This window comes from Phyllostomus hastatus, unplaced genomic scaffold, assembly GCF_019186645.2.
Source record: "Phyllostomus hastatus isolate PE091 unplaced genomic scaffold, TTU_PhHast_1.1 phas_contig_1, whole genome shotgun sequence".
Taxonomy (NCBI): Eukaryota; Metazoa; Chordata; class Mammalia; order Chiroptera; family Phyllostomidae; genus Phyllostomus; species Phyllostomus hastatus.
The window spans coordinates 6,794,579-6,806,842 of record NW_025333498.1 but is presented as its reverse complement, the minus strand read 5'-3'; the positions used below and the strand labels follow the sequence as shown (position 1 = coordinate 6,806,842).

The 12,264-nt window shown below is 33.0% G+C and overlaps 1 protein-coding gene across 1 annotated transcript in view; it reads right to left on the bottom strand.

The window, feature by feature from the left end:
* The window catches only part of TFPI (tissue factor pathway inhibitor), a 50,644-nt gene that overhangs the window by 11,179 nt on the left and 27,201 nt on the right, over window positions 1-12,264 (bottom strand). The window contains exons 3-6 of the mRNA XM_045818936.1: window positions 10,877-11,074; window positions 9,847-9,891; window positions 7,182-7,358; window positions 6,479-6,559 (exon numbers count right to left, since the gene is read on the bottom strand). Coding sequence (XP_045674892.1) covers window positions 6,479-6,559; window positions 7,182-7,358; window positions 9,847-9,891; window positions 10,877-11,074 — 501 coding nt within the window. The remainder of the gene's footprint in view (window positions 1-6,478; window positions 6,560-7,181; window positions 7,359-9,846; window positions 9,892-10,876; window positions 11,075-12,264) is intronic.

Here is a 12,264-nt window from a genome sequence, read left to right as displayed (position 1 = left end):
TTTTATATTTTTCATCACAATTCACAATGTACACAAAACTTTATGAGATGTTACTTTTCACATATAAGAAATGAGGAACCTGAGGCTGAGAGTTGTATGATTTTTTTAAAGGCCATAGAGAGTTGGTAAAAAGCAGAACTAGAATTTAAACCCATATCTTTCTGTGAATAAAACCAACACTCTTAACCACTATGATATGCTATCTGAAAACTAAGAAGAAAATAAAAAAAAAACTAAGCAGAGATATTTTAATGATTATGACATAAAGTTGTCAGAACTTTCTTTTTATACTCGATTTCCCAAATTCCTCTTCTTTAAAGCTTAAGTTCAGAATGTCTTAGAATGTTTTAGATGCTTCATACCCTCAGTTACATGTATGAAGTTGGAATTTACTAAATTTGAATAAGAGAAAGATATCTAATCAAAATAGACCAGCAGATAAGAAAACTAGAAACAAGTCTTGGGAATAACAGTGCTGAGCCAAACAGTATTCAGAGTGCTCAGACATTTAAAGGCAAGAAATATTAGGTTGTCATGTTCACCGTGGACTGATTCCAGAAATAACAGACCAAACTTCCTGGATTCTATGCACTCTGTGATCATATTTGTGTGGCCAGATCCATTTAGTGGCATTAAGATGTGACAGAAAACTAAAAACCTCCTGTTGTGTCCCTAGGGGAGACAGAGTTGGGATGTTCCTAATCAACACATTTTATATCAGTGATTCCCAAAGTCATTCCTGCAGAGATCAGCCAGTAGTCAAGAAGAAAAAGGGTAGTCATTACATTATACACAACACAGAGAAGCTTTTCTGACTTGTTCCTACTTCGTTCCTAACTTGCCCTATAATAGTCAATACTGAATCCATGTTTAATAGGGATTTTTTAGCAGGAAACATGTGCCATCAAATTAGTCTAATTTATTATTAAGTTTTCATTGTATTGTATTGTATTGTATTCATTTGTGGATCAGTTTTGATTTATAGCTGTCTAAGAGTCACAGGCATAAGAAGTTATTTTCTATTTTACTTGTTCATGTAAACTTAATGTCTCAATTCAAAATAATTCTTAATGTCTCAATTCAAAATAACTTGGTTTACAAATTGGAAGTCTGTGATTGTTCTCTTTTAAAGGTATCTACATATTACTTTAAGTTTTAGAAGTACTTCTCTGGAGAAATCTTAGGACCAGGGCCAACATTCATTTATGTCCAGGAAGAAAGGGATTAGCTAAAGCAGTCAGTGGTCACCTAGGGTGACTGGGTTCTGATAGCAGCAATCTTGGCAGAGAAGGGCTATATTTTTGTGTCTCACCTTCTCCTCTGACAGGAAGTAGAAGGTCTGATGGCTCCTCTCCACAGGTTCTTATCTAATTTTGGAAAGCCAGCTTGTCAGAAAATCAGCATGTGAAGCACCAGAGTCACCATGTAGGCATACTGAGATTAAGAGGGAAGTTTTTATGCTTCCTGGTATGAGAACGTGTTATGAAAAATAGAATACTTCCTTGGGACTGTGAAAGTGGGTTGTCCATGAAAAGGGGCTTTTCAGAAGCATGGACAGTGCTTGTGACTCAGTGTGGTACGCAGCTGATCGGGGTGGGGCAAAAACAGGGTTACAGTTAGGAGTATTCTTGTATTATTGTTCATTAATATTACATTACTTATTATTAATCTACTTTGGCCCACCCCTGCATATTATACTTATTATACATTATATATAGTATACTGAATTATATATCTGATCTCTGTGATTGTTGATCTATCCATCCATCCCTAGCCATCTATATGATGTCTATGCCACCTGGTTTTCCTGAGTCAGTATTAGATTATGCTTTTTTTACCCTTTTGGATGGGGAGGGGTTATAGTGTTCCTATATATATGATTTTAAAAAATGAAAAAATTAAAAACAAAACTTTTACATATATATTTTTTGCAAAATTTTACAAAGTCAATTTTCAATCAATACATATATTTAAAATAAATAAATAACATTTTTTAGCATCCTGTGTTTATTTTCATTAGTGTCTCAGTTTGCATTACACATGATTGCTGAGGTTAAACTACATACAAAGGACTGATGGTCTGAACAAAACAAGACTGAGAATGGAAGAGACAGGAATAGATACTTCATTGGGAAAAGCAGTGGGATATAATGACTGGCTGGTAACAGAGAAGTGACTCCAGTTTACCATGCCCGCTTCTGGAATAATTGGGGAAATGGAGTCAGAACTTGGAGAGTTTGGAAAGGGATAATGAAATGTTACAAATACATTTCTTTTGTCTTTGAAGCCTGTGTTTCTTCTGTGTGCCAGCGTTCTCAGCTCAGACGAGTTACTCTCACCTGTGCACAGGTGCACGCTTACAAAATATTTTGTAAAAACCCCTTCAAGACAGAGTAAGTCTCGATCTTTGAGATCACCCAAGCAGCCTATTAATATTGAAATATGGAAGTAAAAGGAGCAAATGAAACCTCAGTTGTGCTTAATATGCATTCACCTATCTTGACTGTAGGGGGCTCACTGGAAAAATTATTTTCTCAAACTCATTTGGAATATTATGGAAGTTAAGAATAAACACCAATTTAAAAGAATTACCAAACCATTTCTAGTACCAGTGAACAGAACTTTTAGAATGCTTTTCCTGTATCATTATGAAGGAGAAATATTAAAATTATATTTATGTATATCTCACTTAATAACAGTAACACAATATAGCTACATTTTGGGGATATTCATGTGCTCTACCTAAGGTTTATTATTTAATGTAAAGAACTTTAAATGTATGATATTGTATTTGTATTGTAGGCTATATTACTATGCCTACAAACTGAATCAAAACCTTAAATAATTTTACATCATTTCAAAAAACCTAATCTTAAGAGAACCTTTCACATTTACTAAAACTTGGACTGATATCAAAAGTGTCTTCAGAGACCTCAGCAAAGCCCTTTGATGGTGTGTAGAAGGACTAATCCAGCTGTAGGCAGGGTGGGACACATCGTCGTCCTCCCCTCTGACACTTGGATGGGATAAAGAAGGGATTTTGTGGGTCTCAGGTAACAGAGAGGGACAGCTGCACCCCCACTTCCTGCCTCTTGGATGGGGCAGAGAAGGGCTTATGCATGTTTTAGGAGGAGTAGAGACGGAGCTCCGCTGTCACCCTTTACCTGGTCAGCCACCCTTCAGACCGAACTTACTGAAGCATTGCAATATTTTCATGGTTTAGATAAAAAATGTTTACAAAATGAAAAAAGAAGAATATATTGTGCTTACTGAAAAAGAGGGAAAGGGATCAAATTGGTTGGACAAATTTAGATTTTGAAGCAAATAAATACAGTAAAATAGTTTCTAGATAAATAAAGGAGGCAATATGCCCTAATTTTAAATGAAGTTATTATGAAAGTATCATCCCCTAAGTGTTTATTATTTTAAATAAAAATCCTCTTAATAGAGTTTTCTTTTAAACTCAAGTTGTGAATTTTTATGGTTTCCTATATTAATCATTTACTTTTATAACCATTAACTTATTTATGACTATTCGTGCACATCTAATAAAGAGAGAGAGAGGACATTTATCAGATAGCATTTAAAAGTCGTTTGTTGCCCTGGCTGATATGGCTCAGTGGATTGAGTGCTTGCCTATGAACCAAAGGGTCACTGGTTCAATTCCCAGTTAGGGCCCATGCCTGGGTTTTAGGCCAGGTCCCCAGTGGGGAGAAAGTAAGAGGCAACCACACGTTGATGTTTCTCTCCCTCTCTTTCTCCTTCCCTTCCCCTTCTCTAAAAATAAATAAAATCTTTCAAAAAAGTCATTTACTGCTAAAAATAGCTGAATCATTCCATATGACCCAACAATTCCTCCTGTAGGTATTTATCCAAAGAAAACAAAAACACTAAGTTGAAAAGATATATGCACTGCTAGGTTAACTGCAGCATTATATATAACAGCCAAGATAGGGAGGCAACCTAGGTGTCTTTGATAGGTGAATGGATAAAGATGATGTGGTATATCTACACAATAGAATATTATACAGCAATTAAAATGAATAAAATCTTGCCATTTGTGACAACATAGATAGATTCTAGAGGGTATTATGCTAAGTGAAATATCAGACAGAGAAAGACAAATACTCTATGGTTTTACTTACATGTGGACTCTTAAAAATCAACAAACAAAACAAAACAAATACAGACTCATAGAAACAGTGAAAACAGGGAAAGGGAACATAGTCAATAATATTGTGACAAATTTGCACAACAAGTGATTACTAGAATTAGTGGAGTGATCATATTGTAAGGTAAAAAAGTTCAAATCACTATGCTGTGCACCTGAGAAAAATATAGGCAATGTAAGATTGTATACGAAGTTTGCTCAAATAAAAAAAATAAATTTAAAAACTTATTTACACTCTCGAATTCATTTTCTTTGTTTCTTCTTTTTATTTTGGTAGTGTACCTGAAAAAATCATAATCTTCATAGAGTTATTTATAAAAAAACTTCAAGGCAAAAGCATGCCCTAACCTATTTTACTCTTTTTTAATGATAAATGCCAATGTTCTCTATTTGAATTAGTAAAGTAACCTGAACACAAAATATTGAAACATACTGAAAACTGATTTCACACATTTCTTGTATTTGTAGTTATATTTCATCACATGTATATTTAAACCCATTTATAAGTTTGTCACTCTAAACTCTCACATCTTTCACAGCAATAAGGTTGAGCATGCTTTTCAACGTATGATATTTACCCGGATAAAACAAAATGTCTTTGAAAGAAACAGGAAAGACATCATTTGGAAGGATACATAAAAACAATTCAATGAAACTATTTAGTTTTAAAGATAAAAAATCAGAACTCCCAAGTTATTTATCATTATCACAAAGTGGTCATTAAAAATTTAGACTCAAATTCATCTGGCATTGAATTCACTGCTCTCATTATAGACACTAAGGACCTTACGGCCTCTTGGATTTGCCATGCTCTTCCACTCGCAGCGAAATGTTGCATGCCCTTTACTTCATCCCCAGTGCTTCTAGAACATAGCTGACGTGCCTACAATTTAGAGGATTTAAGCCTGAGGCACTCAATTCATTTTTGAAGTAAACATTAAAAATAAACACTTTATAAGAAGAAATTTATGTTTTACATTTCATACATTAATCTTGATTCTTAGGCTGCGTGGTGGGAGATAAGGAAAGATGGAGATGTGGGGTGGGGGTGGGTTGAAATGGCCAGGACTGGGGGTGAGGCACGAGCAGAAGTTAATTCTCCTTTAACATTACAGTGTTTCAAGTACTGAGAGCATTTGTGCTGTTCGCTCTTGAATGTCACGTCTCCTTACACTTTCCAGTCCTTCTTGAGGTTCTCAGGGCTCTGTGAGGTGAAAGTTCTGGCATTCGAGGCTGAAGCAGACCTCTCAGACATGATTGGGTCTGTGTGGGGCTGAGCCGGACATTTAGATCCCTCATTCTAGATGAGTCGTAGTCAGCAATTTGCAGTGCTTTAAATCCATCTGGGCAGAATTTTTGTTTACTTTCTGTTTGCATGCTTGCTTATTATTTTGTCATAAAGAGAGATGCTCACAGCCGTTCTGATTCTGAACCCCATCTGATTCTCATGGCCAGGATTGAGAACCCTGGACCCAGACACTAAGTCTCTTTTTGGCCTCTGATTGCAATTTTAATAGCCACAGAATGCTTTCAACTCATGCCAAGTTCACATTTTACACTTGCATATGGACTACATCTAAGCAAAATCTCCAGTTTCTGAATGAGCATGTGATCTTTTAAAACTTGGGTAGAAGTAGGACCTTACATTTATCCAGTTAATTATCAAGTTTTTAGGTTGTTTTGAACTGCTCAGATATTTGTGGTTTCAGCTTATATTTTCCAGGGCTTTCACTATTTTCACAGCTCTGCAATTTTGTGGGCATAGTTCCTCTATGATTGTTTAAATTTGAATAATAAGTTGACAGGGCAGAGCCCAGAAAATAGTTCTGCAGAAGTCCAAAAGAAAATTTGCTTCACAGTGACATAACCTTTGGGGATAAGTATTCAACAAATTCCTAATCTGTCCTGGGACTGACAGCAGAGACTATGTCCGGTGTCACACTCTGTTTGAGAGCACTTACGTCTGCCTCTGACGCACTGCTGCCATTATGCTTTAACATCAGACATTGAGATAATACTTTATGGAATCGTTTTATAAATTAAATTTGGCATAGAGTTAAATGTCATGTGATATGTAATAAAAAACCTATTTCAATACATATTTAAAATAGATTAGGAAAATTATTACTTTTCTGAGATTAAATGTCTTAAAAATTTTTAATCTCAGTTATTTTAACACACCTATTATTACATAGCAACAGAGGTATAATTTTTTTAAAATCACAGTTCTAATATGCATTCCACTTTTATTGTTAATATGATAATATTTTTCTGGCAGCAAATTTAGAAAATAAATAAAATCCTTACCAAAATTTCCGATAGTCTTATTAGACTGGGGGGTCGAGGAGCCATTATGGACAGGAACAAGCTGGGAGCTGTCATTGTGCACTGCAAAATATACAGTCAGTTAAAGGGGGAGGCCCTGTCCCAGGCTCATAAACAAAAGTAGAGCACAGATGTTGTAAGGAAAGCAAGCTTTTAGAAATTTTATTCACATGGCTATGTTAAATTAGTGTGCAGTGGGTCTTTTAAAAAATTACACATATAAAAATAACATTTTCATAAGTAACTTTCTGATTCTTAGTTTAAGAAAAGCATAACATTGAATGTTAAGTCAATCCTTTAATAAATGTTATGGTCACATAAAACATTGATTTTAGGTGGAAGTTTCCAAAGAACAACTTGCCCTCAAATTTTTATAAACTTAAGGATTTTAGTGGTCCCATGTTTATGCCTTAATGATAATACAGTATTCTCAGGAAAGAAAATTAAATAATGAAATCTAAAAAATACACTGTTGGATTTGTGGAAATAATTTTCCTTGTAGTTAGATTCCTTTGTGTTTAGATTTCTAAATACCTGTGTTTAAAATTTTTTAACGTAATGACTAATTTCTATCAGATTTGTACGGCTAAAACAAAAGCTAAGTAAACTTGAACATCCTGTAAGATGTCATATTTTTTAAAACATGCCTATAAATGAAGTGAAATCAAATGAGAAATCAGCTTACATGAATCCTCACAGGTGTTCTTGCATTCTTCCAGGGATTCGAAGTTGTTCCTGTTGCCCAGGCACCCGCCGTATATAAAGCTCTCACACTGCTTCGACTGGTTGTTATAAAAATACCTAGGAAAGTAGGCTCGACAGATCCCAACCTCTTCTTTCAAAAAGCAGAAATCTGGCTTATCTAGAAATCATAAAATATCAGAGAACAATGCTCTCTTTTATAAGTAACTTAATTATGTTAATTAAATTGATAAGAAACTAGACGTGTTGAAGTTGCTTAAGGAATACATATGAACAATTAAAAGTAAATAGCTTTACAATGGCACAATATTAAAATTATTGTATTTACTGTGACATTTAGAATAAGGAAGATGCAACTACTATCATGCATTTTGCTGTTTGAATTTCAAATCCTGAAGTTTTCATAGTAAATTAGCAGGACATTAATTATCAACTGTTTCAAGATGTGAGAGAGTAGAAGATAGTGAGTTAATTCTACCCTTCGATTGGAAGTATAAAATATTATGGCAAAAATTAGGTTTAATTGTTTTTTATTGTTTATGTGTATAAACATTAAGAAAGATCTATAAATATTTCATATTTTTTAGGTGTGAGGTCTCATTAGGGAAAAAGTGTAGTGTGTTGCTTTAATAAGAAATTTCAATGAAAAAAATTGGAGAAGCTTTGAAGGGTGTGGGAGCTTTTTAGAGCTATTCTTAGAAGTTCCTGAATTATTATGCCGGAATTAATATCTGTGTTAGGTATGATATCCTCCACCTCGGTTTCCTATTTTTCCTCTCCAGTCATTGGAAGGACTGCAACAGTGCAAAGGCAAAAAGGAAATAGATGTTCAGGGATTGTAGAGGCTTTTGAAAAAGCCTAATACCTATTCTTTGTTAGTGTTCCAGACCAGGCTAAACACAGCTGTCCCAGAAGTTGTGCCACTGTGATTCACTTCAAAAGCTTTGTCTACAAGCATACTCTGTAAATAAGCGAACTAAACTTATTTTTTTAAACTGTGATAATCTCAAGAAATATTAAGCTTGGAATTTTCAGCACAAAGCTTCAAATTCTCCATTTCTCCTCTGCAACTATAGAACCATAGTGGTAAAAATGAACCGTAGTATCCTTTTAAATCTTTTCTTTACATTGTTTTTATTGTATTTTTTCCACTAACATTTATCCCACCTACACTCTCTTCCACCTCCACCCATCTCCCACTCTCCCCCACAATCACCACATTGTTGTCCAACTGGCTGGTCGATCTAAGGCAGCAACACTCACAAGTGTTTTACTATTAAAAGAGTGTTGTTTAATAATGCTAATGATTTCTGCAACAGTTTAAAATCTGCAGAAAAACATATCTCCTATGAAACACTGTGTTCTTAAATAAGACATCCTATTGTAATATAGCATAAAATATCTATTTTATATAATTTCTCTATGTTTCAATTAAAAGTTACTTTGTTATTTATTGATTCTCATTTCTCAAGATGAATATTACTATTATTTCCATAGTAACAATTTGTAACAGTTAAGTTTAATATGTGGGACAAGAAAACACTCAATTTAATTTGTATAATACCTTTTTTTGTAAGACAAAATTACATTTAATTATTGTCCATTTGATTCATTTTGGTCTTAGTATGTCCTTCTTATGAAATTTTAAATTATCTTAAAGTATATAAGGATTCAGTGTTCAACAAAAAGAAGTAGTAAAAATATTGCATGTAAACAACACAAAGCAGTGACAAATTATGCTCAAAAGTATAATTAATAACTTCCACTTCTAGAACTTGATATTATTTATCTGAGGCCCTGTTCCCGGACATAAATATATTTTAAGATAAAGTCAGAACTGCACACATAAATTATTTTTGTTTAGGCCTACAATTTAAAATACTTTTGGTTATAAATCAAGAAATATATACCTCATCTTTCTCAGATAAAGCAATATTTGTTTTGAATCTGCACACACAATCCTTGCTTTAATTTGAGGCTCAATTAAAATGTATTAACATAGAATGCATTCTTTAAGTTCTATACCAACTTCTACAAACCACACACTTTTCACTCAAATTTTGTTTGAGGCTACATGTTTAACAATTGTCTTAAACTAAACTTTCTTTAAAAAAAATCATGCTTCACAATTCTCAGATATATAAAGTAGCATTCATATTGAACCTGTATACAAACACTAAATAATATTGACAAAAGCAATTATTTATTGTTAAATATCTTCACTCATTTTTGCTTATGATTGTTGACAACTCAAAGATGTATCCATTCAGGGTAGTACTGGATGAAATTTGCTAACACCACACAATGCTGAGCTTATCAAGGGACTGGAGATCTCAGAACTTATGTAAACGAGCAATATCTAAGTCACTATTTGGGAGATGTTGAAACGTCACATGTGTGGCTGGCCCTGGAGTGTAACCAATCCTAAATATCATGCTGCATTAGAATACTAGTAAACATAGTGTTTAAGCCTTCCCTACCCAAAACTATCCATGTTATTTATAATTTTTCATTTTATCTACTAAAATAAAACACCATTTCAAAGATCACATGGATTTATAATGACCCTCATATCAGAGAAACCTAAGAATTGAATTTGTATGTGCCTTAAGTAAACGATGCTAATGAGCATACAAACGAATATTCACCTTTTTGCAATGCTGTCTTTGCCTTTCCAGGCCTCTTTGAATAATCTGCAAGAAAATAAGGAATGTATGTGTATCAGTTATTACAATTTATAAAACAATGGGATGAATTTCAGTTTAACAAACTAGGATGATATATTCATAATCATGATAATTATTCTTACATAGAATGTTAATATATTTCTTTTTATTTTGTCTAAATATTACATTATTTTAATTATTGCAACCACAAAGCCATCTCATTTTGTCATAATAATGTCTCAAAATCTGTGCTAAAAGTTTCAATACATTTACAAAAGACAAGAATTCATGCTGAACTATCCCAAATACCTGTGATTACCATAGTTATTTATTAATAATGTGAAATGTGCTATTAACTCAAACTGCCTACTTTGCATATAAAAACAGGTAACTTCTATGGATTTGAAAATACAATATAACTTATTAACAATATGAAAAGTTGGGTTTAGTGAAGTCTACATGGATCAGTGTGGATGGTATTTCTTTTCTACAGTATTCCAAAGCTCCTAAGAGAATGATTTAACTTTGCACATGTATTTCTGATCTCTAATGAAGCTCAGATTTTTCTAATTAGTAGCTAGGGACAGGCTTAAAGTGGCTTCTCAGATTCCTTATTTTGACAGGGGCAGCTGTGGTGCTGATGTATCGATAAGGTCCATCTTGACGTGACTAACAAGGTCTTTCTCGCCAACTCATAGCCGCTGGATTGCAAGCACTTTACTGCAGATATAAAAAACTGGTCTGCCAACCTAAATGTTTTGTCTTCCATTTTTTTATTATGAAAAAGCACATAGGATAATAAATGGGGCTTAACATATTGTATAATGACCAATACAGAAAAATAAAAAACAATAGTGAACGTGAATGCTGAAAACAGGAAAAAATGTGAAAGATTCCTTGAAATTTTAACATGGTTTAAACTTATTATTTATAAATTATCAAATCTATGATGAGATCTTGTAGCCCTAAAAGATTACGATCTCCCAGGATGTAAGTGTCCTCAGAAACCTACCTCCTATACATTTTTCTTTGCACTCTTGCAGACTTTCAAATCGATTCTCATTTCCTTCACATCCCCCATATATAAATTCTTCACACTGTCGAGTGAAAATATTGAAAAAAAATTTCTTCAGCATTGCTCTGCATGGGCCTTTATCCGCTTTATATGCACAGTATGAATGTGCAAGTCTCAGTGGTGGTAACTCGGTATCTACAAAGTAAAACATAAGAACTATAACATATAATCTCTATCAATATGGTGATAATGCTCTTTGCTTTCTTTTTATTTCCTTTTTAATATATCCTAACTTTAAGGAAAGGTACAATAAACTAGGCTGAAATAAGGAACCATAAAAATATAGCTATCAAAAAGGTAGATAATGTTTATAAATTCACCAAATGAGACAGGTTTTATCAACTACTAAATTTTAATAATTGATTAATAATCAACTATTATAGGAAAATGTAGAATAATTGTTGATTATTATTCAACTATTAAAAGAAAAGGTAATTTTTCCAGGTTCTTGCTATTGTTTACACCTGTACCAGGTGACTGGCATAGAGTTAAGCAGTGATTATAAGGTAACTGATGTGTTGACATTACAAATAGAGACCTCTTTTTTAATCCCCCTCCCTAACCCACAACTGTGTCACTTTTTATACACACACAAATCTCTTTAAAAGCAACAGTGTATTTATGTTCATATATGTATGTATATATCATGCTGTATTAAACCATCCCCTAATTATGAAAATTGAAGTGTTTGATCTATCTCATGGTAAATTCTTCTTACTTGTCATGGTTCTTTCAATGTCTAATAATATTGAAAACACTTAATACTTTCTATGTTTTCAAATATAGTGAAGCAATTCTTTTGCTTTGAGTTATACTTTTATTTCCTAAATATTCAGTCACTTAGTTTTAGTTACAGAAGAATTTCCTGAACTGGGAAGGAGTGATTTGTACATAGAGAAAACTCAACTGAAATTTTTAAATTTGATTTTTATCAAATCTAACAATAATAGAAGCCTAATTTTTAAAAATTGCATTTGTTTACAGAATGTGTCAGTTAAGACAGACACTGGAAATTGTGATTGGTACAAAATGACAAACCAATTTGTCCTTCTGGGGGCAGCAGTATTATATCAAATTAAAACTAAGGATGAATGTCTTCAAAAGTGTTTCAATGGATAATAAAACAATTTAATTTGAAATAAGGAAACATGAATGCATGCAACTTTAATATTTTTTATGTAAAATATTTTTAAAACATAATGTAAAAGATCTTTGTGAATGTATGATTATCTAGAAAGAAAATCAGTTTTAATTCCTGTAGTTTCAGAACTGAATTTTTGAAAGAAAAAATATGTATGTCATAAAAGTTAGATTAGATACTTTTA